Source organism: Diceros bicornis, unplaced genomic scaffold (assembly GCF_020826845.1).
Source record: "Diceros bicornis minor isolate mBicDic1 unplaced genomic scaffold, mDicBic1.mat.cur scaffold_95_ctg1, whole genome shotgun sequence".
NCBI lineage: Eukaryota > Metazoa > Chordata > Mammalia > Perissodactyla > Rhinocerotidae > Diceros > Diceros bicornis.
Genome location: NW_026691844.1, coordinates 456,843 through 484,157, shown reverse-complemented (window position 1 = coordinate 484,157; position 27,315 = coordinate 456,843). Strand labels below are relative to the sequence as shown.

At 43.0% G+C, this 27,315-nt stretch overlaps 1 protein-coding gene across 1 annotated transcript in view; it reads left to right on the top strand.

Annotated features, from left to right (window-relative positions):
• The window catches only part of LOC131403900 (glycylpeptide N-tetradecanoyltransferase 2-like), a 37,411-nt gene extending 10,442 nt beyond the window's left edge, over positions 1-26,969 (top strand). Inside the window, exons 2-4 of the mRNA XM_058538130.1 lie at positions 20,358-20,493; positions 24,920-25,064; positions 26,953-26,969. Coding sequence (XP_058394113.1) covers positions 20,358-20,493; positions 24,920-25,064; positions 26,953-26,969 — 298 coding nt within the window. The remainder of the gene's footprint in view (positions 1-20,357; positions 20,494-24,919; positions 25,065-26,952) is intronic.
• The last annotated feature ends 346 nt before the right edge of the window (positions 26,970-27,315 follow it).

Genomic DNA, 27,315 nt, shown 5'->3' with positions numbered 1-27,315 from the left:
AAAATATTGCAATTTGATTATAGAGAACCCTTTTGAGTTTCTCTTTAGGTTTCTTAAAGGACTTCTAATGATAGCATCAATATAATTTGCAATAAGATTTTTTTCTTTTACATTTCTTTCATGGCTGTCTCATCTCCTTTCTGGTTCAAGTTCTATAGCTGCCCCACTGTAGCCTCATACATATCAGCATCCTTTCCCTGGTGCCCCCCAGCCCCCGAGCACTGCCATGGGTCAGGCGTCCGCAGAGTCAGTTTCCCAGAATGGGTGCAGGAATCTGGTATTGTGCATCTCTGGATGAGAGTGCTGCTGGAGGAATCCACTTAGCATGCTGGTACCCAGCTCGACAGCCCAGCTATTTAGCGCTTGAGGCCAGAAGTGCTTTCTCCCAGCCACAGGAGAAAACCCAGCACACAGTCACTCGCTGGGGGTCTCAAACTGAGTTGGGATTTTAACTTTACAGTTTCTGTTTTGTTAGCATGTTGGTGCTTCTGTTACTGGCTGAAACACACACACACACACACACACACACACACACACACACACGCGCGCGCGAAATATGGGCTCCTTTATTCCCACGGCTTGTTCTCTCAGTGTTCAAGTTCATATAGCACTTTCCCAGAGAAAGATGACGACTCAGTTAATAGGATAATTTCCCATAGTTTCTTCATTTGTGTTTTTTTTTTTTTTTTGGAGTGGAAGGATACTTGTTCTTCACTACCCTTTGGGTATTTATTAACATTTTAAAGAAACCAAAGAAGGAACTAGTGGAAGCAGCGTTCTTTTTGTTTTTCCAAATGAAGTTTTTAAAAAAATTCTTGTACTTCTCTGTCTTGCCTCCTCTTCCCCTCCTCCCAAAAGAGAAAAATAAATCAAAAATAAAAAAATAAGTTCTTTTTGCAAAAGCACATCATTTTTTTTAATATAGAACATTAGAATGTATCATCAAGCAAAAAGACAATGCCTTGGTATATTCATATATACCTTTTTCTATTCATATATATTTATAAAAATGCAAATATACTACTTCTATTGTCCTGGAAATTCCTGTTTGTCATTTGATATACCAGGAAGACCTTCCGGGGCATTGCACAGCCTTCCCCTGAGTCCTGTGAGATGGCTGGCTAGTCCAGTGTGCGGCTCCGTGTATGGCACCATCATCTATTTAGCGCCCTATTGTTGGACCCCTCCTTCCAAAGCAACACCGTTTTTTCTTGGCACTTGAGTGTCTTTCTCTTCCCTCCCACTGCCGGGATGTGCATGTCAGGGGAAGTCACCTGGGACCAGGTAAAGCCAGCAGACACCCTAGGGATGGCCGAGAACAAGGCAGAGGGAGGCTGGCCTGTCTTTTTCCAGCAGAACTCCCACGCGGGGAGCTGACAGCCGGAGGGAAAGAAGTGAGCTCCTGTGTTTCGATGCTGCTGTTATTGAGCCTCTACCCCACACAGTTTGACCTGTACGCTGACTAATATAACACCTGTATGTTAGCTTTGTCTTTGTAGACAGCAGTATTTTTTTAATTATTATTTTTCAAGTAGGTAGTAGGAGCATACGGTACAAAATTCAAAAGGCACCAGAGGGCATCCAGTGACAAGTCTCATTCTCCAGCACTGAGTTTCGCTTCCCATAAGCAGCTACTGTTGCTAGTTCTTGCCGTGTCCTTCTGCTGGTGTTCCAGACGTATACAAGGATAAGTGTGCGCGTACACGGGCATGCATGTGCCTGCACATGCGTTCAGTGCACACGGTAGCATGCCACACCATCGCTGTACCTGCATTTTTCACTTTACAGTGTATTTTGGAAATCATTATATGTATCAGAACACGTGGACCAACCTCGTTTGTTAAAGGCTGTATGTCATGTCGTTGAATGGATGTGCTGCTATTCATTTAATCTGTGCCTGTTAATGGATCCTAAGGCTGTTTCCAATGTTTTGTGCTGAAATTAATATCCTTGTATATATATTACTTCTCCAGAATATTTTTTAATGAATATTTTAAAATCTTTCTTAGCTAACCAGTTTTAGGGAGGCAGTGTGGTGTGTCGAAATGGGTATTAAACCAGGAGTCAAGAAACTTCTGACACTGACTCTGAGTTTGATTTTGGAATAGTCAGTTCACTTCTCTGGATGTGAGTATCTTCATCGGGAAATTGAAGAGTTTGGCTCTCCAAGCCTTATGATTTAGCAAGTATACACCTTATCCTGGGCCCGGTCCCTACCCTCAGGGATAGTGGGACCATAGACCTTGTGCCCTAGGCGCCCATCAGGCCCCAGTGGGCTCCTCGCATTAACTTTCTGCTATCACAGCCCAAGGGTAAGGGGAAAAGAGAAATTTTGGCAAAAAAAAGAGACCCCAGTCCTGCCTCCTCTCCTGGCTTGTCCCAGATTGAAGCCGTTCTTTCTCGGCACCACCACTTGTTCCTTTCCTTTTAGACAATTTCTCTGAGCTCTAGGGTGTTTCTGAGCTTTTAAAAAAATGTCCTTGTCTCTTTCCTCTAGCACCCCAAAGTGGACCATGACCTTTAGCTCCCTTCTGGATTTGGGAGCTCGTATCCTTCTGTGTGAGAAGTCCAGTTCACCTTGGTGATTCCCGGTGACAGGTGCCCCTGCACAGCCTCACCTTGGCCCCTGACCCTTGACTACGTCCATTGCAATCCTGTTTTCTGTCTGTCTCGCTTCTGGCCTTTGCTCTTGGTCACATGTCACAGACTCATCTCTCAGCCCTTCTGCCTTGGATCGAGCTGTCACGTTTTCTCTATTCTTTTTTCTACTCCTTCTGAGCCATCAGTCTCCCGGAGTCTCTTAACCCGCATCCGCCACAGCTCTGTCCTGACTAGGAATTGACGCTTGATTACCTTATTGCTGTTGTAGCCTCATTGCCCCTCCTCCCAGATGTAACTGCCTGAGATGGCAGATTTCCTTCCACACCATGAGATCTCAGCCCTTACTTCTTCACCAGATTTTTCTGGGTGAGAAGAGCATATTTTGCCACGTGCTGTAACTACAAGGATTTCATCTAAATATGGAACATTCCTTTAATGAAAGAATTGACTAGGTCCATGATCAGCATCGGGATATAGAAAAGAGAAGTGAAAACGGAAAATTTGATATGCAAGGGAATTCAGAAATAGGAATATAATTTGAAAAGTACATCAAATTGTTAACTTTACTGACACATATTAATATTATTAAATACAATGATAAATCCAATACTGAATTGCTAATACAATATTGAAATGAATCTCAGCCAGAAAAATGATTTGTTTTTGACTTGTTAACTATCTGCCTTTAGTAAACTCTGAAAGACCTAGAAATGAGAAAAAACATATGAGTAGGAGCTACTGTATGTCTCTTATTTTATCAGGAAAACATTTGTGAGCATGGGTGAGAAAAGGCTGTAGGAAATAGGGTAATTTTTCACTGATTTGGAGTATCTTAAAGGATATACTCTGCCAACTCTCTCAAGCCTTTTTTAAAAATTTAATTTTTCTTCTTGTGCATCATTTCGTCTTTCAGAACAATTTTACCTAAGAGGCAAAGAATTAAGCCTTTAGGAAATGTGTTTGTTGAATAGCTGAACAATTTACATTTAGTCTTTCAATTATATGTAATGATCTTGAAGATATATTAACAAATTTTGTTTTGCCTTTTAAATATTTCCTCTTTTATTCTGATCTTGGGCTATCTGCAATGACAGGTCTTACTTCACAAACTAAAATTCACACTAGACTAGTTTCTGGCCAATGAGTATTGATCAAGTTTTATTAAAATTTAATATTAACTCTTATCAGAATTGGGTTTTATGGGAAGTAGGCGTGAAAATTGGTAATAATGAAATAATTGTGGAAAGAGAAGGCTAATGAGGTAGGATACATTTTCCCACATTTAGATTATGGCAAGAGTTGAAAGGACTGAAAGCTTGGAAACAACCCAATAACTGAAAAAGGAGGATTGGTTAACAAACTGTAGACCAGAAGCTGGCAAAGGGCATCATCCACGTTCTTCTACTCCAGCGAGGCCTGGATTGAATCCCGGGCTGATTGAAGCCACTGCCCAGAGCCAGCCACTCTCTGCTGCCAACACCCATGTAAATATTGAAATTGTTGGCTGGTCCCACCGTGACCTCTACCCAGCGCTTCAGCCTCAGTAGCTGCAGCCACCTGCCCCCTTGGCTGCCGTTTGTAATGATCTCTGCCCCTCACTGGCCGTAATCTTTGGGGGCAGCTTTGACTCTGAGCCTTCCAAGGGCTTGTCCGTGACTTACTGCTTTGGCCGGAGGTGGTGTGGCTTTGAAGAACCTCTGGTATTTTCTACGTCAGTCCCAAGAGGAGAAGGAGTGTGCTGAGAAAGGGATGCAGCTACCAAACCCATGAAGCCACTGAAATCTTACTTTCGATCAGGTCAGGAGGAAGCCAGATGATGACAGCTGGAAGGTTGGCTCTGGATTGTGCATTACACTTGGGGAGAAAAAGGATGAAGAAGGGATAGATGAGCCGCTGACAAAACCAGACTCACTCATGTGACTTCTTCAAGAACTTGAACTGCAGGTGAAATCCATGACTGAGCTGAGTGGCTATGTGATGCACTCATGTAAGATGGGTGCCCCGGGTCCAGCCTGAGGATGGACTTGTGGCCAGTGCATCCGGAGAATCTGACTCTGCCTTGGCTGACTTCCCATAGCTTTGGGTGTGAATTCTCTTCTGTCAGCAGGGCACTGCCATGCACCTTTGGGTCACCTTTACTGTTTTTCATAAACTGCACCAAAACCTCCTCATTTATTTCTCCCTTGTAGTGCCATTCCTTCTAGGGAAGTGATTTGGTATCTCAAACAGAACACACACACACACACACAGTACCAAAGATCTGTTACAATCATTAAAACACAAATAGGCTAATAAAAAATATTCAAAGATCGTGAATAGAATGAAGACCTAAATATTGCCAATAAGTATCTAAAAAGATGTTCAGCCAGTGGAAACGCACAAGCGAGAGGCAATATAGCGTAGTCATTACGTGGATTCTGGAGCCAGAGTGGCTGGATTCGGGTCCTGGCTCTGTATTATTAGCCATGTGACTTTCAGCAAGGTACTCAACCTCCTTCTATTTCAGTTTCCTCTGCTGTAAAATGGGAATAGCAGTAGTAATAGGACTTACCTCACAAAGTTGTTGAGACAGTGCCCCAGGTTGAAATCTGTAAGGTGCTTAGACAGTGCCCGACTTACAGTAAGCACGCTGAAGTGTAGCTGCTGTGATGGTGGCGGCGGCGGCAGTGCCACGTTGTTCTCCAGAGTGGTTGTATCAGTTTACATGTCACCAGCAGTATATGAGCATTCCTCACATTCTTCCAATATTATCAGACTTGAAAGTGTTTGGCAGATCAGTGGATAAAAAGTCGAATCTTAGGTGGTTTTATTTTAATTTTCCTTGCTGCTGGTGAGGTACAGCGTCTTTTCCTAACTTTTTTGGCTGTTAGGGTTTCCTCTGTTGTGACGCGCTAATTCATATCCTCAGCCCGTCCTTCTGTCAGTTTTTTGTCTTTTTCTTAGTGATTTTTTTTATTGATTTCTCATTCCTCCAAAAAATATTTATTGAGGACCTTTTATATGTTTTAGGTGCTAAGAATACAAAGGAAAACACTGTTTTAAGGATCTTATGTTCTAGTTAGAGGAAGACAAACAAATAAATAATACAATTTTAGCTAGCAATAAGTTATACGAAAAAAAGTAAGGCAGGACTGTCATAATAATAGCTAACATTGACTGAGTGATTTCTATGTGCCAACTATTATACTAAGTTCTCGTATGTATTCGCTCATTTTATCCTCACAGTTGTTGTAATACTCTTTATTGAGAACTTCATCCTTTACAGCTATGGAAACTGAAGCACAGAGAGGTTAAGTAACATACTCCAAGTCACACAGCTGGAAAGTAGTGGAGCCAGAAATTCAAAACCAGGTGGTCAGACTCTAGCTAATGTCTGCATCCTGACCAAGATGTTATGTTCTCTCTCTCTACTAAGCTGGAGAGAAAATGTGAAGCGAAAAAGAACTTTTTGTATGTTCTGGCTATTAATAATACTTTATCATGTGTTTTATAAATATCTTCCCTTGTTCTGTAGTTTTAAAATTTTGTTTGTAATCCCTTTGCCACAAAATAGTTAACTTGGATGTAGTCAAGTTATCATCTCTTATCTGTGGTTTGTGCTTTTGGGTCCTTGTTTAAGGAATTCTTTCCTTCACTGATGTTATGGAGTTATTGTCTTACTCTTTTGGTTATTCATTCAACAGACATTTACTCGTGCATTTGCCATATGCCAGACGCTGTTCTAGACACTGGGGAGATGTTAATGAAACTGCCAAAAAGCCCTGCCTTCAGTTTTAAGATTTTGTTTTCCAAGTTTGGGTCTTGAACTCGTTTGGAATTTGTTTCTGTAATTTGTGGGAAGTTGCAAACTAATTTTATTTTTTTCCATATAAGAAGTCAATTTTTCTGATACTTTTATTAAAATAAGTTCATTTTTTGCTACTCTTGGTGATGTAATCATTATCATGTCTCAGGGTCCTGTATACCGTGGTTGGCACTGGTCTGTCTGTTCTATTTCATTGATCTGTTTGTCTGTTCTTGAGCTCTGTTGTATTTTAATAAGGTTTTAGTTGCAGAGGTGTTGTGATTATTGTAAACAATTTAGAAAATGCATGAAAATACAATGAGGATTAAAATCACCTATAATCTCACCATTTTCAGTGCAGGAAATTGGAAATCAAGGGGGAAAAAGTATAACGTAATTATATCAAATTACTAATGGTTCTTGTGGGGAGGAGCTATATGATCTCGCTGGTGGAATCCTATGAAGTCTAAAATTGTGTCTTGGGATTCACATACCATAAATTGAGCTCTTTTGATGTTGCTCTTAAAATTAATGTATTAGTTATGATAGGCTAAGCTGCTATAACAAATAGCAAAATCACCCAAGGTGTGATTGCTGAATCCAATGGAAGTTTCCTTCTTATCCATATGACAGTCTTGGAGAGGTGCTCAGATGGATGGCAAGGGGACCTGCCTTTCTTCTGTCAATCAGAGGCTAGGTTTCTCACATCACGTGGCTCTGCCGTCCCTCTAGTGTCTCATCCTACACCTGTGTCCAGTCAGCCCGAGGAAGGAAGAGCATGGAGGACCACACCCAAGAGGGTCTCTGGGCCAGCAGGAAGTGGTAGGCATCACCTCTACTCCCATCCCACCGACTAGGACTCAGTCACACGGCCATCCCTGACTGCAAGGAGCTGGGAGATATAGTCCAGCTGTGAGCCCAGGGAGAAAGAGGGGATGGATTTTGTGAGCAGCTGGAGTCCCTGCCTGTCTTGTTTTCTCCTGGAACATCCGTAAAATGTTTACATGGCTATGTTCCTTTGTTCATTCCATCAAGTCCTGTCTGTTGAATCCTTGGACACTTCAAAGAGATTTGCTGGATGTTCTTATTAAATATTTGACATTTCCATGGCGAGAAGGAGTTTATTAGATTACACTTGGGGCTTGAATATGGCAGAGATTCTTTCTAGACACAGACGAAAGTATCTGTCCTTCCTGGGGTAGCGAAATTGAGAGGCTCTTTGTTGTGGATCTTTCATATGAATGCTTGGGGAAGCAGGAAGTGGACTTCGGTTCTTAAAGACCAAGAGATCTCTATAAAAGGGCTGTGTGATTTCTATGGCTAAAGTTCAGTGATTCAGTAAACGACCTCAAGCCCTGAGAGTCTGAGTCAGTTTTTCTTCGATTGGATTTCCAAGAAGAGTCTTCTTGAGCACAGATTTTCACTAGGCAGCCATAGCCAACTCTTGATCTCCTGGGGCCTTAACATCATTTGCCACCCCCGGGGATAGGAATTTCACCTGTCAATTTTTTTAACAGTTTTGTTGAGTATAATGCACATACCCTACAATCCACCCATTTAATGTATACAGTTAGTCATTCACAGAGTTAGGCAATTATCACCACAATCAGTTTTAGAACATTTTCATCACTCCAAAAAGAAACCCCGCATTCCTTAGCCATCACTCCCAACCCTTCTCATCCTCCCAGCCCCTGACAACCACTAATCTATTTTCTCTCTATATATTTGCCTATTCTGGACATTTTATATAAATGGAGTCATACACTGTGTGGTCCTTTGTGACTGGCTTCTTTCATTTAGCCTAAAGTCAAGGTTCATCCATGTTGTAGCATGTGTCAGCACTTCATTTTTTTAATTGGTGAATAATATTCCATTGTGTGTATATATATATACACACCACATTTTCTTTATTCATTTATCAGTTGATGGACATTTGAGTGGTTTCCACTTTTGGTCTGTTATGAATAATGCTGCTATGGATGGACATTCACGTACAAGTTTCTTTGTGGATGTGTGTGTTCATTTCTCTTGGGTAGATACCTAGGAGTGAAATTGCTAGGTCCTGTGGTAACTCTATGTTTAGCATTTTGAGGAACTGCCAGACTGTTCTCCACAGTGACTGCACCATTTTCCATTCCCACCAGCAGGATACGAGGGTTCTGATTTCTCCACATCCTCACCAACCTTGTTGTTACCTTTTTCGATTATTGTTACCCTAGTGAGTGTGAAGGTGTACCCCGTCAGCTCCCATTCCCAAATTCTCGTCTCCTGGAGGCTTCTGGGAAATGGAAAAGTAGCTCTTCCTCATTCCAGGGTTGGGGAGTTCTGCTTCTCATCGTTATATAATGATGACATGTGTCTGGGAGTTTGGAGGAGGGGATGGTTAATTTATTGCCACTTTTTTTTTTTTTATTTTATTTTTTGTTTATTGCGGTAACACTGGCTTATAACATTGTATAAATTTCAGGTGTACATCATTATACTTCTATTTCTGCATGGATTACATCAAGTTCTCATGTTCACCACCCAAATACTAATTACAATCCATCACCACACACGTGCCTAATTATCCCTTTTGCCCTCCTCCCTCCCCCCTTCCCCTCTGGTAACCACCAACCCATTCTCTGTCTCTATGTGTTTGTTTGTTGTTGTTATTACTACTATTTAATGAGTGAGATCGTACGGTATTTGACCTTATCCCTCTGATTTATTTCACTTTGCATAATACCCTCAATGTCCATCCATGTTGTCACAAATGGCTGGATTTCATTGTTTCTTATGGCTGAGTAGTATTCCATTGTGTATATATACCACATCTTCTTTATCCATTCGTCCCTTGATGGGCACTTAGGTTGCTTCCAAGTCTTGGCTATTGTGAATAACGCTGCAATGAACAGAGGGGTGCATGTATCTTTACGCATTGGTGTTTTCACGTTCTTTGGATAAATACCCAGCAGTGGAATAGCTGGATCGTATGGTAGTTCTATCCTTGATTTTTTGAGGAATCTCTGTATTGTTTTCCATAGTGGCTGCACTAGTTTGCACTCCCATCAGCAGTGTAGGTCCCTGTCAGTTTGTTTTTAAAGTTCAGATGAGAGAGGGAGAGAAAGAAAAAAAAATGCCTTGGTGAACTAGAGTTAACAAAAATGATTGCAGTTTCTCCATTTTACCAAAATAAGATAGTATAATTTTAATAATACAGTTTGAGTGAGAGGTTAGTGTGTACTATCAATTAACTCCAACAATGTAACTTAACAGAACACTTCATTGTGCAGGTCTCCTGTAAGTTACAGGATAGGTGCTATGAACATATTTAAGGAATTTTGGGTGAGATAGTCTGCTGTTTTTATTTTTTATGTCTCTCTATTCACTCCAGCTTCCATGAATTTAATTTGTCTGTTTTAGAAAAAAATGGGGTCACACTCAGGACAAAAATTCCTGGATTCTTCATTGGTGGATATATTTCCATCCAGTTGGATAGGCATTCATACCATTCCTAACCTCTTGGTCTATATCCCTCTGGATGGAAGCTTCTTGGAAATTTGGAGATATTTTACACTGGGTGTATTGGACAGAAAAGCTCTGAGGTCGAGTGATTTCTAGAAAAGCCATAACCAGCAGCAGTTAAAGGATTGAGGCAGGCGAGGAATGATTCCCTGGGTTGCAAACCTAAGGGCATGTCCTCAATGACTTCAGTTACTGCGACCCTCCCTGCACGCAGCACAGTGCTGAGCAGGTATAAATACATGATACTAGGCTGCAATAGGCTTCACCACCCAGGTAGAGAGAGTTGTAGCTTTCAGAGCTGTTTTACCGCCTGGCAGTATGTGATTGGAGCCCCCTCAAGAGCCAGAATCATTCACTCATTCATTCAACAAACATTTGTTATAGAAATCTACTAGTGTCAGGCACTAAAGCATTAGAGAGCTTAGGGATACAAGGATGAATAGCTTTCTTCTGTATCCCCCACACCCCGACACAAATGCGTACATAAATCACGTAATCACAGCACAGCAAGTTTGCTGCTTTCCAGGGTGCCAGCCATGGGAGCATGGAGGGAGGAGAGCCTGAAATACTCAGACTCCCAAAGCAGAGCAAGCACAAAACCATACTACCCATGGCATATTTCGAGCTCCAGGATCTGGCTGTGATACATTTGTTTAAGTCCGATTGCTAGTCAGATATTTATGGGCCACCAGATGATTTTAAATATAAACACCACAATAGTACAGATTGGATTCTACTCAGATTTGATGAATATAAACTGCTCATTTTGGGGGTGGGAATGCCTTACTATTTGTAGACCTCTAGGGTACCGTTTGGCGGGGTCTTAATGTGTCTCCGAAAACGAGCACGACTTTCTATTTTAGCATTAGGAACAGGGAACTATGAATCTGTAGCTAAGCGCCTGTCTCTTAAACAGTTTTCTCCTTGTTGAACGTACCTTTCCTATTTTGACTTCCCAGAGGAATGAATTATCCATTCTGAATTTGAAAGTTTATGATTTTAATACATGAATAACCGACAGAAAGAGGAGTCTCTTTATGACCTAGGTATTGGATGATAAGACCAGCACTTTGTATGGGTTAGGATACTCTGAGTTATGATGTGGTAAAAAAACAACCCCACAGTTCTGTTGCATGAGTCAGCAAAAGTTTGTCTCCCACCTACACTGCATGCGTGTAGGGGACTCTGCCTGTGCTGAAGGAGGCTCTGTCACCTCCTGATGCCGTCATCTTGTCAAGGCTGTAGGGCTCAGCTGGAAGGAGAGTGAGGGAAGTCAGCACAGAGGAAAGTGTAAGGGCTCTCAGATGCTTTCCTCTGGGAGGGACACCTGTGCCTTCTACTCATCCTCCATTGCTGAGCACACTGCCGCCCGTGCCTGACATCAAGGGGGCCATGAAGTGTATGCCCCATACTTTCAAGTGCCCGCAGGAGAGGAGATTCAGAAATATTGGTGAGCACGACTGTTTGCTACACATCTGAGTGGGAAAAACCCAGGTCTCCTCCTGTGTTTCTCCTCTACTCTCACACTGCTACCACACACGCGGCACTTCTGACACCAGATGTGGCGGCATTTTCACACCAAGCAATTCTGCGACACTAGCTGTAGGATTGACTTGCTACAATTTAATAAGATTCTGACACTATCTGCCTGGAAATAGTGTCGGATCCACAGATTAAGTATTCAGTCCTACAACACTGCCCTCCCCCCCAACTTCAGATGCGAATTGCAAGTTCAAGTTGTCCCGTGTGCTTCTGACCCACTGGCTATAAATTGGAGGTTCCCATGCCCCCCTCCTCCGGTTCGATTAATTTGAATTCACAGAACTCAGGAAAACAGTTTACTTACTGTTTAGCAGTTTATTGTAAAAGGATGTGATAAAGGATGCAGATGGACTCCCGGATGGAAGAGATGCATAGGGCAAGGTTTGTGGGAAGAGGCGCAGAGCTTTCGTGCTCTCTCCAGGCGCGCCACCCTCCCAGCACCTCCACGTGTTCACCAACCCAGAAGCTCTCTGAACTCTGTACTTTTGGGATGGTTATGGAGGCTTCATCGTGTAGGCATGATCAAGGATTAACTCCATTTCCAGCTCCTCTCCCTTCTCTGGAGGATGGGGGGTGGGGCTGAAAATTCCAAGCTTCTAATCATGACTTGGTCTTTCTGGTGATCAACCCTCATCCAGGAGCCCACTAAGAGTCACCTCATTAGAGCAAAAGATACTCTTGTTAACCAGGAAATTCCAAGGGTTTTAGGAGCTCTGTGCCAGAAGCAGGGGCAGAGACCAATATATATATTTTTCTATTATTTCACACATTTTATAGAGAATTGAGAGACATTCTGTTCTTAAGGTGCTTACACTCTAATGGAAAAAGCAGATAAGAACACCAAATTTAGAGTGTGCTAGATGGAAGGATGCTCAGATGGCAGGGGGATCATTGAGTTAGGGGCACCTAATTCAGATTAGGGGAGGAGCAAGGTTTCTAGGAGGAGGTAATTCTTAGCCTGAATCTTGAATGACAAGCAGTTCACCAGGAAGTGAAGAAGAAGGGTGTCCTGGCAGAGGAAACAACATGCTTAAGTGTGTAATAATAGTAGTACCTATTATTTATTGAATGGCTTACTCCATGCCAGCCACTAGGCTACACACTTACAGGCCCTGTCTCATTTAATTTCCTGTAGACCTCCCATCTGTGTGTTATCTGTTGCCTTAAGACTCTATGTTCCACAGGACAGGACTTTGCTTTGTTTGTGGTTGTATCCTTATGTTCCAGTAACTATTGCTGTGTAACAAACCAACAACCATTTTATTAACACTCACAGATCCTGTGGGTTAGGAATTTGGAAAGGGCACAGTTGGAGGGGGTTCTTGCTGGGAGTCCCTCATGTGGTCACAGTCAGATTTTAGCTGGGGCTGCAGTCAACCAAAGGCTTCCCTGGAGTGGACACCCAAGGTAGCTCACTCACATGGCTGGCCCTTGGCCGGAGCTCAGCTTGTTTCTTATCCGGCATGCCTACACGTGGCCTCACCAGCATGGCGGGTCTCGAGGTCTTCTGACGGAGAGAACATTCTATGAGAAGTGGCTGGGAGCTGTGTGGCCTTTTCTCACCTAGACTCAGAAGTCACATATTGACACATTTGTTGTGAATGATTGGTTGTGAGTCACAAGCCTGTCCACATTCAAGGGGAGGGGAACTAGATTCCATCTTTCATTGGAAGGAGTCTTAAAAAATTTGAGGACATGTTGAAAACTACCACAGTCCATCTTCTGGCCAAAAATTATTTATATTCTCCCACATGCAGAATACATTTACCCTCCCTAAGATCGTCCCCAAAATCATGTCATGTTTTGGTGTATGTATTAGGCGCAGGCTTGAAGTCCAGGATCGCATCATCTAAACCAAGTCTAGGTATGGATGACGCCCCTCAAGGTTGATATGAATATCCATGAACTGAGCAGATACATCGTCTGCTCCCCACACACCCATTGTGAAGTGGTGGACAGATGTAGGAGAGCCACTATAGATATCTCCATTCAAAAAGGGGGAAACAGAGAGCACACAGCAGTCAGTGGTCCACAGCACTTCTGAACTCCAGACAGTAACATGTCGCCAGATCCTTGACTTGAGTTCACGCGTATCCTTTAGGAGCTGTTCTCCGTGGCTCTTGCCTCTGTCTTTGGGGCTCTTGGTTCCGCCTTTAAGTCATCCTTCTAAAAGAAAACTGAGTTTGCACCTGAGTAACCTCCATCTGCTTCCTGCCTGTGAAAGGCTGGGTTCCAGAGGCTTCTTTTTGTTTTGTTCTGCTCTGTCTCTTTCAAGGTAATTCTTTCAAAAATGTCATGGGTTTAGACAAAAGCCCCCACCACAAATGTCTTCGAGGTAAGCTTTTCTCTCCCTTGGCTTCCCTGTGAGGCCCAATGACCTAAGGGTTCTTAGAAGCCACGTTGTTTAGAGAGAGGATATACAGGACGCATGCTTCAGAAACTTAGAAGGCCTTTTGTCTATTTGGGATGGTCAGTGAGGCACCACCTTAGGTCTTCCTGAGGCCCTGACAAAAGACGGTCTTACAGCTCCACCCCAGATTTGACTTTTTGCCCTGAGGCCATTGCTCCCCCCCCCCGCCCCGGCTTGAGGAAGATTAAGCCTGAGCTGACGTCTGTGTCAGCCTTCCTCTACTTTGTATGTGAGTCACCACCACAGCATGGCTGACGAGTGGTGTATGTCCGCGCCTGGGATCTGAACCCGTGAACCCAGGCTGCCGGAGGAGAGCGCGCCGAACTTGAACCACTACACTGAGGCCATTTCTTAATGTGCAAATGCTTTGCCTTCTGGAGATGCTGGGGTTGAGGAACAGTTGTATTTTTGAATCTAGCAAGTTTATAGATTGGGTTATAGGCTGGGTGTATATTTTCTCCAGATTCCACTCAAAAACTGAATAGCTCATTCCTTAATCTCTCCTCTTTCATTTTATTTCAGACAGCTGGGAGAAGCCAACACTTTCAACCCTCTGCCCAGAAATCCTTTTAGGTAGATCATCACGCTCATTAGGTACATTTTCTACTTTCCACATTATCTCTGGCTACAGTTTTATGAACCGTTCCTCTGTTACATAACAAAGAGTCTCCTTCCCTGGATCTTCCCGTATATTTCCTTTATTTTCCTTTGTGCCCTCACCAACAGCCGCCTCTGGGCCCTCAGGCTTCTGCCAGGTCTCCTCAGGGTCTTTCCACCTGGTCTTGAAGCCACATGTTTTAGGTTTTTGTCGCAGACCACCTCCGTTTTCAGGTGCCGAATTTCCATTCCAGTTTTTATCCCTGCATGACACATCACCACAAACTTGGTGACATAGAACAACAGTCGCTCTATTGTTCTTGCGGATTCTGTGGGTCAGAAGCTGGAAAAGGCCGTTTCTCACTTGGGGTTGAAGCAGGGTACCTGAGGGTTACTGTAAATATTCAGTAAGAACATGGTTACCCTTTGACCTGGTTCCCAACACAGACACAGATGAAAAGAAGCTACTCTTGTTAATTTGCTGTTTTCTTGTTTAACCTGAGGAGTAACTCAAGGGTCACAAGGATTTATGAGCTTGTTTTGCAGAAGAAAAAGCGTGCCTTTAAGGAAGTGAGGACCACCAGATAACCAGCCCCCAGCTGCCTTGAGGCCCAGAAGTCTGATTGCCCAGGGGCTTATCCGGAGTGAAAGAAACATGGGTTTCCCCTGTTTCTTCAAAACTCCTCCTTGCAAGCCCCTTAGCTCTATAAAGACCCCTTGCTTTCTTCTCTTGTGAAGGCAGATTTGAGAGAACCTATCCTCCCGCCTTCTCACTTTGGCCAATTCCAATAAACCTTTCTCCACCTCCAAACACTGCTGTCTCAGTGATTGGCTTATTGTGCATTGGGCACACAAACTTGAGATTAAGAGGTTTGGTGTCAGGGTCTCTCATGCAAATGTACTCAGAGGTTGCCTTGGGCTCAGCTGCACTGTCTCCCTCACTGTCTTCCAGCTGTCATCTCAGGGCAGTCGGACCTCCTCCATGGCTCCTGGCTGCCCCCAGCATGACCATCCCAAGGGAGCCACGTGGAAACTGCATGGCCTTTTGTGACCCAGACTCGAAAGTCACATAGTGTCACTTCTGCTGCATTAAAAGCAAGTGACAAGCTGCCCAGATTCAAGGGAAGGGGAAGAAATCCCACTTTTCAATGGGAGAAGTATCAGAATTTTTGGACATGTTTTGAAACTGCTTGCACTTGGAGCAGTGTCTGGCAAAAAGAGGACCTCACTACGTAACTGCATCCAATAAGCAGGCATGTCTGCCTCTTTGATTATATCTGCTTATTAGTCTTTGGACAATACAGTGTGACCCCTGTAATAGTTTTAATAGGGCTTTCTTGTATTTATAATATATTTTTGAAAAGTAGGGACACAGTACTTCACAATATACACATTTTATTGTAAATGAATTAGAAGACTAAATTTTTTATTCCCAAAAGACATAAAATTAATAGGGAAAAAAGTATAGAAAGATGTTTAGGTAATCTTGGAATAGGGAAGGCCTTTCTAAGCAAGATTTAAAAGCCAAGAAGCCACAAGGGGAAAATTTTAAATATTAGACTCCATAAAAATTTTAAATGTCTGTACAGGAAAAGAGACCATAAATAAAGCCGAGAGCTAAAAAATAAACTGGGTAAAGTATTTGCAATGTAAATAATAGACAACAAACTAGACAGTGTAATATAAGCATAACGTAGAATCTCTCTCATAAGGCTATTTCAAAGATTAAATGAGATTAAAGTGCCCAAAGTAAATACTTAATAAATGACAAGTTCTATCCATGCTTTTATAGAGAGCCCCTATAAATCAATTTTTTTAAAAGACAGCTAATAAAAAAAGCATATGAATGAGCAATTCATGGAAAAATATAAATGGTCTATAAGCATAAGAAAACATGTGTAGCCTCACTCCTGATTAAACAAAGGGAAATTAAAGCTACAATGAGATTTTTTTCTACCTGTAAGACCGTCAGGGATGGAAAAAATGGTAATATTTTAGTGCTGGCAAAGATGTAGGGAAATTGATGTTCCTGTTCACTGTTCTTTGTTCCTCTGTAAGTGAGGTGTTTTCTTCCCCCCCTCTGGCTTCTGTCAGGATTTTTTTCTTTATTTTTGATTTTCTGTAGTTTGAAAATGACATGCCTAGATGTAGTTTTTTTGGTGTTTATCCTGCTTGGTGTTCTCTGAGCTTCTTGGATCTGTGGTTTGGTGTCTGAAGTTAATTTGGAGAAAATTTCAGTCATTATTGTTTCAAATATTTCTTCTGTTCCTCCTCTCTTTCTCCTTCTGATTTTCCCATTACGCGTATGTTGTGCCTTTTGTCTGTCATCCCACAGTCCTTGCATGTTCTGCTCTGCGTTTTCAGTCTTTGTTCTCTTTGCTTTTCAGCTTTGGTGGTTTCTGTTAAGGTTTCCTTTGCTATATCCTCAAGCTCAGAAATTCTCTCCTCACCTGTGTCCAATCTACTAATAAGCCCATCAAAGGCCTTCTTCATTTCTGTTACAGTTTTTTTTTTACCTCTAGCATTTCTTTTTGGTTCTTTCTTAGGATTTCTGTCTCTCTGCCTACACTGCCCATCTGTTCTTGCCTGTTGTCTGCTTTATCCATTTGAGCACTTAGCATGTGAATCGTAGTTGTTTTAAATTCCTGGTCTGGTAATTCCAATATCCCTGTCATGGCTGGTTCTGATGCTTGCTCTGTCTTTTCCAACCGTGTTTTTGCCTTTCAGTATGCCTTGTAACTTTTTCTTGATAGCTGAACATGATGTACCATGTAAAAGGAACTTCTGCAAACTGGCCTTTAGTCATGTGGTGAGGTGCTGGGGGGAGGGGAAGCGTTCCATAATTTATGATCAGGTCCCAGTCTTTAGTGAATTTGTGCCTCTGGACTGTGAACCTCACACATGCTTCTTAGTTTTCTTCCCCCCGTAGGTGGGACAGGATGGCTAGAGCTGGCTAGAGTTGGGTATTTCCCTTCTGCAGGTCAAGTAGACTCTGATAACACTCCAGCAGGTTAGGCTCTGGTTAACCAGTTTCTCCTGGGGGCAAGCCTTGTTAAGAACAGAGCACTCTGACTTATTTCAAAATGAATCCTCTTGCCTTCCAGCTGCCAGAAGTACAAAGGGATTTTTCTCCAATATTTACTCTGAGCACCTGGTTGAGCTCCTGGAGGTAAAACTCACAAAAGTGTGGGAGACCCCTGTGACCAGGTCCCCCTGGAGTTTTTAACTCTCAGACTTGCCCACACTCAACCCACAGCAGTTCATCAGTTACAGTCCAGGTTTTCCTACCCCGGCACTGGTTCCCACAGAAGTTTCCACTCGTGAGTCTCTCCTCTCACTCTGTGACTCCTTGTTTTCATCTCTGTCTGTCCAGTCTTGGGGGCGGCAATTTGCCCTGCATCCTTCTCTCTCTACGGATCCAAGAAGAGTTGTTGACTTTTCAGTCTATTCAGCTTTTTACTTGTTGTTAGGATGGAGTGGCAACTTCCATGCTCTTTACCGTGCAGAACTGGAAACTGATTTACTGTTGATGGAATGGAAATTGGTACAGTATTTAGTAAAGCAGTCTTAATTATCCATTAAAACTAAAAATGTGCATGCCCTTTGACCTAGCATTTCTACCTTTGGACCTATTAGCATGAACGCACAAAGATGTATCAGAATATTTTTTTGCAGCATTTTTAATATAGAAAGGGTTAAATAAAATATGCTATATTTACACGATGGAATGCTATCCAGTTGCTAAAAAGAAATGAAGTAGCTCAATATATCTTGAAAAGATACAGAGACGTTCAAGACACGTTGTTAAGTGGAAGGAGAAAAAAAGGAAGTTGTAAAACAGTATGTTTAAGATTCAGTTTTTGTTTAAAACTTATTCACAGTAAAAACGAGGGCATGCTTAGAGAAGAAAGACAATTTTGGAAGAATATATACCAGAAAAACTATTGGCTGCCTTTGAGCGACAATGTTATAAGGCTGTTAATATATATTAATGACATTTGTGTCTTGTGTGATGAATATGTATTTGATAATTAAGTAAAAATTCAAGAAAGAAAATAGGGACAGATAGAGATGACTGAGAACAATAGAACAGAACTGATTGTTTCCATCACTTTTCCCTACATCAGGCAATAATGTAATAATAATCTCTGACTCTAAATTTTAATTTACCTTCTGGGAATACTGTGTAGAGTAGACCCAAACAAATGGAAAATTTAAGTCTCCTTGTGTATTTTTTTTCCTTTTGCTCTTTCAGAAGATGATTGCCATCGGATGACGAGGGTTCCAAACGAAAATGTTTTACCAGTTAATGTTTTTTTCACGTAGAGTTTTTTTAATTGTTAATCCTTCTAGTAAAAATCTTTTTTTTTTCTTTTGGTGAGGAAGAGTGGCCCTGAGGTAACATCTGTTGCCAATCTTCCTCTTTTTGCTTGAGGAATGTTGTCGCTGAGCTAACATCTGTGCCAGTCTTCCTCTCCTTTTTTTTGTATATGGGACGCTGCCACAGCATGGCTTGATGAGCAGTGTGTAGGTCCGTGCCCAGGATCTGAACCCGTGAGCCCCAGGCCACTGAAGCAGAGCATGCGAACTTAACTGCTACGCCACGGGGCCGGCCTCTTTTGTAAAAGTCTTTATCAGAAAGAATTCCTCCCTCTGCAGAGAAGCATTTTCTTTGGTTCTGTGGTGTCAAAATTAGTGGTTTCTTGTACCCGAGAGATGATTATAATGGAATTTTTTGCAACATGTATCTCTCTCTTAAAAGGCTGATAAAGTAGATCCATGGAGCAATGATAACTGTGAAGGCTATTTGACTTCCGTTATAAATATGGTTTATAGCCACAATTTTTCTGCTTAACTGACATCTAAGCACCCTGCAGTATGACTGAGTGTAGGCTAATATTCTTCTGAGTTACTTGTCCCGTTAACTTCCTAATCTGACTAAATTTCATTCCCTGCTTACGTCCTGTTTTGGGTTCTTGGACCCGATTCCAACATGTGTGTGTGTAGAGGGGGAGCTTCCCACAGAACACCAAGCAATTCTTGGACACCAGCAGGGTGTCAGAGAATTCAACTCATTTCTGACACTGTCCACCCAGATGTAGCATCAGATTCCACAAGTTAAGGGTTCAGTCCTACAAGACTGCACCCCCTCCAACCCCCCCACCTCAGGCACCAGTCAAGAGCCGAGGTTGGTACCTGTGCTTCTGGCCGACTGGCTATGAATCAGAGGTTCCCACGACCCCATCCTTGGGTTTGATTAATTTACTAGAGTGGCTCACAGAACTCAGAAACATTATGCTTACTAGATAACCGGTTTATTATAAAAGGATATAACTCAGGACCAGCCCGATGGAAGAGATGCATAGGGCAAGGTACGTGGGAAGGGGCGTAAAGGTTCCATGCTCTCTGGGTGCACCACTCTCCCAGTACCTCCACGTCTTCGCCAGCTAAGCTCTCCGAACCCTCTCCTTTTGGGTTTTATGGAGGCTTCATTACATGGGCATGGTTGATTAAATCATTGGCCATTCTCCTGCCCTTCTCTCCTCCCTGGAGGTTGGGGGCTGGGACTAAAAGTTCCCACTCTCTAATCACATGGTTGGCTCTACTGGCAACCAGCCCCCATCTTTCTAAAAGTCACCGCATTAACTTGAGACACCTTTAAGCTCTCATCGCTTAGGAAATTCCAAGTTTTGGGAGCTGTAAGCCGGGAACCATGGATAAAGAGCAAATATGTGAGAAATATATATTTGGTCATCTGAGTGATCAAAAATATATACATCTATTCTTATAAATCACAGCATTGCACATCCTAACATAGTTTTTTTTCCTGTGTATAATGTGTGTTGTTCTAGATGATTAATCTTATATAATAATTTGTTGTTGTTGTTGTTTTACCCTCTGTGAATTTACTAACAGAAGTCCCGGAGGGGATTTGGGTGCCAAAAAGAAAAAGAAGAAACAGAAGAGAAAAAAGGAGAAACCAAATTCCGGAGGCACCAAGTCCGACTCGGCATCGGATTCCCAGGAGATTAAAATCCAGCAGCCTTCAAAAGTGAGAGGCCCGGTTTATTTTTACCTCTGTGGTTTCTTGTGCGTGCGAGAGGGGTTTGTGCAGCTCAGAGGTGTCATCAGGGTTGTGTTGTGACTGTGTATAGATGCCACTATAACTGGAGGTATTTATGGCCTTGCTCAAACTGACGCTGGCACCCGAATAACTAGGAGGTACATACTGTGCTTGTGTGTGCGTGTGGATTCTGCCTGCATTTTGCCCCTTTCTCGGTGAATTAGTATGTTGATTGTAGTTCTAGAAGAAAGTCTCATGTGAGCTCGTTAGTTTTTTTTCTTTTTTTTTGAAGTTACACTTAATCTTTGATGACTTTTAGTTCAGAAGATATTCACGTTTTAATTTTTCTGGGTGTCTGTCTAATTACCTGAATAGCACATCATCATCTGGCAGCAGATTTCAGCGGGAGCAGCCCCAGGTAAGTCTTACGTTGACTTTGAATCGGACCAGTCTTCAGTGGCCAATCTTGATGAAGGGTGGGAAATAGCTCCCAACGATCCCCCTGAAGAAACACACCAATTTTAGACCAAAGCAGAAGTTGTCCGGCTGGGCCCTGTGTTGGCAGGTTGCCGGCCTCGTGTGTGTGGTGGTGCAGAGGGCAGGCACCCCTTTCTGTGGGCCAACCCCAGTCGCCCTGGCTGTGAACACAGGCCTTGTGTGCTGGGCCCAGGGAGGCACAGAGCCCTCTTGGTGTGAGCAGCTCGCAGTGAAAAGGGGTAGAGTTAGAAGTACAATGACATATTTTGATGGTCGTAGCTCTAAATAAGCCAGCCCTGCATCACCTTGGCCTGGGTCTGTTTCCCGGTCAGGGAACCCACCACCCCTCTGTCGGGTGTCATACTGTGGCGGCTGCGTGTTGCCATGATGCTGGAAGCTCTGCCACTGGGATTTCAAATATCGGCCCCCAGGGTGAGCAGGTTTCAGTGGAGCTTCCAGACTAAGACAGACTAGGAAGAAGGACCTGGCCGCCCACTTCCACAACAATTGGCCATGAAAACCCTATGGATAGCAGCGGAGCATTGTCTGATGTAGTGCCTGATGGTGAGAGGATGGCGCAGGAACGGCCAGGGGTCCCCTCTGCTGTGCTGGGAGTTGGAATCGACTGAGCACTAACAGCAAAGCTCCAAATAAGTTGTCCTGGGGTCCTGGGTAATGCGTGGTGTAGTGGAAAGGGCTCAGGAAGTGGAGTGAGCATCCTGGGCTCAGTCCTGGCCCCACAGCTCTCAAGCTGTGTGCCTTTGCACAAGGTTCTGCACCCCCATAATCCTATCTCCTCATCTGCAAAATGAGGATGATGCCTTCTCCCCATCTCACAGGGCTGTTATGAGGTTATAGTTAGATCATTTTTATTAAATGGTTTTTATATTACAGAGCACTGTCTCCGTGGCCGTTATTCGCAAGATGCAGGTTTTATGGGGTTTAAGTTTTTTTCTTGTACAAAGTTTACATTGTATCACATGAAGTGAGTCTTACAGGTAGTTTTTGTTGGTGTTACCTGTTTACACGTAAGGACCAAGAATCACTGAGAAGGAGCATTGTTTGCCCCAATTTTTCCCTGCCTGCCTCTGTGGGGTGAGAAGAAAGTGGAATCTTCCTCCCTAGCTTTTCAGCTTGGTTCTCAGGTAATAAATATTCTATCCACCAGACATCATTTCCAAGGTAACTCATACAAGGTCCCCCATGAGCTTGCCCGATATTCTCTCCATTTCTGAGCGCTGCTTCATCAGGTAAATGCGGCCTTACTTACATGCAGTTGTGATATCTTATTGCTTCTGTCATCACCATCAGCTTCTGCCCATCTCTGTACCCCTTGTCATTTTGAGCCCTCTCCCACCTCTCGTCACTTAGAAGAAACTAGAGCCAGCCCAGGCAGGAGGAACTGGTAGCATTATATGATACAAAAATTCTTTTCTTTTTTAATTGTCTAAATTGTCTTAATGGGAGCTTTTCTCCATTGCGTTTTTTAAAACTAAGGCTTCTTTCCCTTAAGCTAATGTCAGCTTTGGGTGACACGGTACATTATAGTGGACTGTCTTTAGAGACTGTTCTGGTCTACACTCAAGAACCAAAATAAAATGATATTTGTCTGGATTCTTGGAGACTTCTTAGTGGTAGGGGACTTGGACATTTTTTCCAAGGTATTAAATTTGGAAAATAATGGGTAGAGAGTAGAGTTGGTGTTAAGTATTCACATGGAGCAATGTGGAGGAGAAGAGGCGTGCCTGGCTCTTAGGAATATAATAGTGGGATGCTAACGTGGGGTTGATAGACGTGCTCACCTTTCCTAACACTAATTCATTTCTCCCCAGGTGGTGCTCCTACGGAAGGTGAATGGATAGGTTTACGAGTCTGTCATAGCTGAGTTTTCCTTACTGCTTTGTCACCTTGGATTTGAGAATTGTGCTTACTTGAATCTGCTTTAAGAAAGCATGGAAATAGAGACCATTGGGATAAACTGTTTCATGAATGGTGATTTCGTGTAAAGACTGCTGGTCAACCTGATGAGGCCAATTCAGTCGAGTAGAATCCACTCCGAGGGCTTCTTCATGGAGTTGGGATATCATTGGCTCCTTTGGAGCAAAGATGCTGATTCACGTTTGTTACAGAAGTCTGAGTTTGATATTTTAGTGTTGGAGGATTTAACTCAAATATCAGGAAAGAAGAATTAGCATGACAAATTCAGTGCAGATCCTGTAGGTATATTTTTGTAAGACTGGGTTCCACTTTGCCTTTTTAAAGATAAGTGGATGCATGTTCAGGCCTTATTGGTTGAAATATGCTGTGCTCTCAGTTCCTATTTAAGTTGTAGGTTTCCTCATAGATTGTGTTGTTGGGGGTTCAAATGGGTGTAAATTTCATTTTGCTAGACATCATTTCCTTTTATGTTGGAGGTCTACAAGAGACCCAAACAAGAAAAATCTAAAAATACGATGAATTAGAACAGCGAAAGTATTTTGTTAAATTAGTATGTGTAACTGAGATATGACCTTATGATTTAGACCTCAATCAAAATATAAGATGAACAGCTTACAAAAATTTGGGCAGCCCTGGGCGATGCTGTTAGACTTGTTAAGTGGAGACATTAAGACTTTAACCTGCCTCTGGTTAGTCTCCAGTACTTTGTTTCCTTCAATCATTTTAGAGGCAAGATTCCTAAAGAAACCCATTAAGTAACACAACCACAGGTTGGGCTGTATTAATTAAACCCCATTTTGTACTGTGAAACGGGTAAGCTTCCCAGGGTAAAAGATTTGCTCCAGACCACAGACTTCAGGTTCAAAACTGAGCAGAAGTTCAGAGCTGCTGTTTATAACCCACCAAGGGTCGATGGTACCTTTCCTTGGTGCCCATGGTGTGTTGACATACAGGAAACCCAAGGGCTCTGAAATTTCCTTCTAACCGCTTCTGAACCACAGGGAAGAGTGCTCTTTGTGTGGCATCACAATTCTAAAGCAAATCAATTATTTCACATACCGGAAAAACTCCCTGATTTCCACATCCAGTCCTACATACTATATTACTGTCTTATTTCAAGTATAGTCTCATTTTCCGAGTAGCATTACATTATTTGAGGGATTTTCCAAAAAAAAGAGCTGGGAATCTTCAGAGATGGCAGGAATATTGGCTTTGAGGAAGGAACTTTAGAATTTAAAGGTATTTAGCCTGAGAATAGGTTTTACTTGAAAAGGAGGTCGGTTTCCAACACTTCGGTTGGGGAGAACAGGCTGTGGTTGCCAAGGATCTGAGTTCATAGTGGAAACTGCTCGTTCTTCGTGTTGGAAGGTTTGTCTCTGGAGCAGCGTCATTGTTGGGGGTGGGCAGTGTGTGGTCCAGGAGAAAGGCATCCTTGGAGATTTCCTTTCTTGATTGACTTCTTTCCTAGCTCAGCACTACATTCAGATTTCTTTCTTTCTTTCTTTCGTTTTTTTTAATGAACTAAAATTCCCCTTCTCTGCCTGGTTTCCATTCTAGAAGTTATTTCCTTTGTCCCCACATTGCTACCGCAGAGCATTAACCCTAACAGTGAAACCAAGGCTAGTGGCTGACTGGCTGCTGTGTGACAGTAATGCATGTACTGCATGTCACTCCTCTTTGCTGCTCCGCCAGGATGAGTAATGGTGGGGGCCATTGGCAGGTGGGTGGGATACTGAAGCAAATGGTGGTTTGATTTATGTAAGATTTCCCCAACTCTTAGAGCCCCACTAAAACTCAAAGCTGTTTATCTTTAACAAAACGTTTGCTTATATTTTCATCTGTTAGCATACTTGAGCCCAAGGCCCTGACCGGGCATAGAGGAGGATTGCTCGTTTTGTGATGTTGTAATCGCCAAGGCGGATGCACGTGTACCCGCCCCAGGTTTGGGAGCAGTGGCAGCTTCCTTATATTTTGTGTCTGTGTGTCTTTGCTTTTGTAGAATCCCACCATTCCAATGCAGAAGTTGCAGGATATCCAGAGAGCCATGGAGCTGTTATCTGCATGCCAGGGCCCTGCCAGGAATATCGATGAGGCTGCCAAACACAGATACCAGTTTTGGGACACGCAGCCGGTACCCAAACTGAGTAAGCTTTTCTGCCTTTTTTTTTCCCCCTCAAAACAAAACTGGATTAACAAGAAACAAAAAACACAGAAGACACTCTTCTTGACTTATATAATTTGTTTTCAGACCACAGATTAGAAATTTACACAAAAGTAACATTTTTCTTCTTAAAATATAAATATGGGATAGTGACGTTGGTTTTTAGTAACAACAGTTTTAGTGTAATTCCTATCCCTCTAAAAAATCCAGTTTCCCCAAACTTGAAACATTAGCATATTAAAAATATATATAAACAGGGAGTCTCCTCCTCCCCGTTTTTGTTCTGAGCTTCATGGAGTTGTTTTTTCTATACATAAATGTTTAGCAGTCTCAAATCTCAATTATTCTGAAAGACGCAGAAAATTTGCCCTATTAAATCTCACTGAAATGGAAAATTTTATGCTGCTTAACAGTAGGATTCTGAATACTCACCAGTGGTGTTAATTATTACCAATGCAATAACATTCCAGTGTATAAGGGAACCGGGCCACCTCGTGAGGGCTTTGGGTCATGTAAGAGTCTCCGTAATAGGCCTCTTCCCTCAGTGCTTTGTCTGCTCCATCATGTTTCACTAAGACTTGTTTTTGGTGAGGAAGATTATCGCTGAGCTGACATCTGTTGCCAATCCTCCTCTTTTTGCTGAGGAAGATTGGCCCTATGCTAATGTCCATGTCCATCTTCCTCTTCTTTATACGTGGGACGCCTGCCACAGCATGGCTTGACGAGTGGTGCATAGGTCCATGCCCGGCCTCCGAGCCTGCGAACCCTGGGCTGCCAGACTGGAGCACGCAAACTTAACTACTGCGCCACAGGGCCAGCCCCAGCGTTTCACTAAGACGTTTACCACTTAAGTTTCCCTAAACATCATTTAATTGTTCTTCTTTCCTGTTATGCAAAAAAAGATGATGACATAAGAAACATAAAAATGTTTTAAATGTATTACAAGGTAAACTTGATAGTTTGTATTACGTTTGCATGAAGATAGATTATAATTATTTCTATATTTTTCTTTCTTGATTGTTCAGGTTCCAGAATCTGTAATTGCCATTCAAAACTGTTTAATACGGGCCGGCCCCGTGGCTTAGCGGTTAAGTGCGCGTGCTCTGCTGCTGGCGGCCCAGGTTCGGATGCCGGGTGCGCACGGACGCACCGCTTCTCCCGCCATGCTGAGGCCGCGTCCCACATACAGCAACTAGAAGGATGTGCAACTATGACATACAACTATCTCCTGGGGCTTTGGGGGTGAAAAAAAAAAAAAAGGAGGAGGATTGGCAATAGATGTTAGCTCAGAGCCGGTCTTCCTCAGCAAAAAGAGGAGGATTAACAAGGATGTTAGCTTAGGGCTGATCTTCCTCACAAAACAAAAACAAAAACAAAACTGTTTAATAGCCCCGGTTATGTACAAATAGTCAGTTTTATCACATCTAAATCAGGGAGCAAGCCTTCTCTCTGCCTTCAAATAATGGTTTTCAGACTTGAAGTCACCACTCATCTCCCACCTACACCCACCCCAAGCAGCTTCAAAAGCATAAGCTTCAGAGTGTGAAAGAAAGAAGGAATACTTTATCCTCACTTGGGTTTTCTTTCAGGCTCCAGGAGTGTATTTGGGAGTGGAGGAAGACTCTCTGGAATGAATTTCAGGATTTTAAATGAGATGGAATTGAGTGACCCTTAGCTGAAGGGATGTAGATTTATTGATCTGAGCGTATCGGGTTTAGCTGAATGCTGCTTGGCAAGCTGCTGGTGGCATTTAGGTCCCTGCCCTGGAGAGAGGAAGGCCGCTTCCAGCTGGCATCTAACCCCAGCGCACCTCTCTGGGAAGATAGCTCAGGTGCTCACCACATTTTGGGCCCTCCCCTAAATCCTTGTAGGATTCTCCAGCTCCTAGAACTTCTAGTACACACCTCAGTTAAGGCAGCATCCAGGTTAGTGGGGGAGGAGGGAGCCTGAGGTCAGGGGAATGTGGGAAAGTCAGGGGGACTCTACTTCTCAATTTCTCTCCAGAGTGCTTGGTGTCCCAGGTCAGCCTAACACAGCCAGCCGTTGGGAGCTGCTTACATGGGATGGTCCCCTGATGTTGTGGGACAGCCAAGCCCTAGGTAAAGCTCTGAAGGGACTCTAGGGGGCAGCTGGGACTCGGGCCACTTGGGCTGACTTGCGGAAGCCTGAGGTGTTCACGTGGAGATGAGCTGGTAGAGGGGAGATAAGACGAAGTAACAACGTCAGGGAGTAGA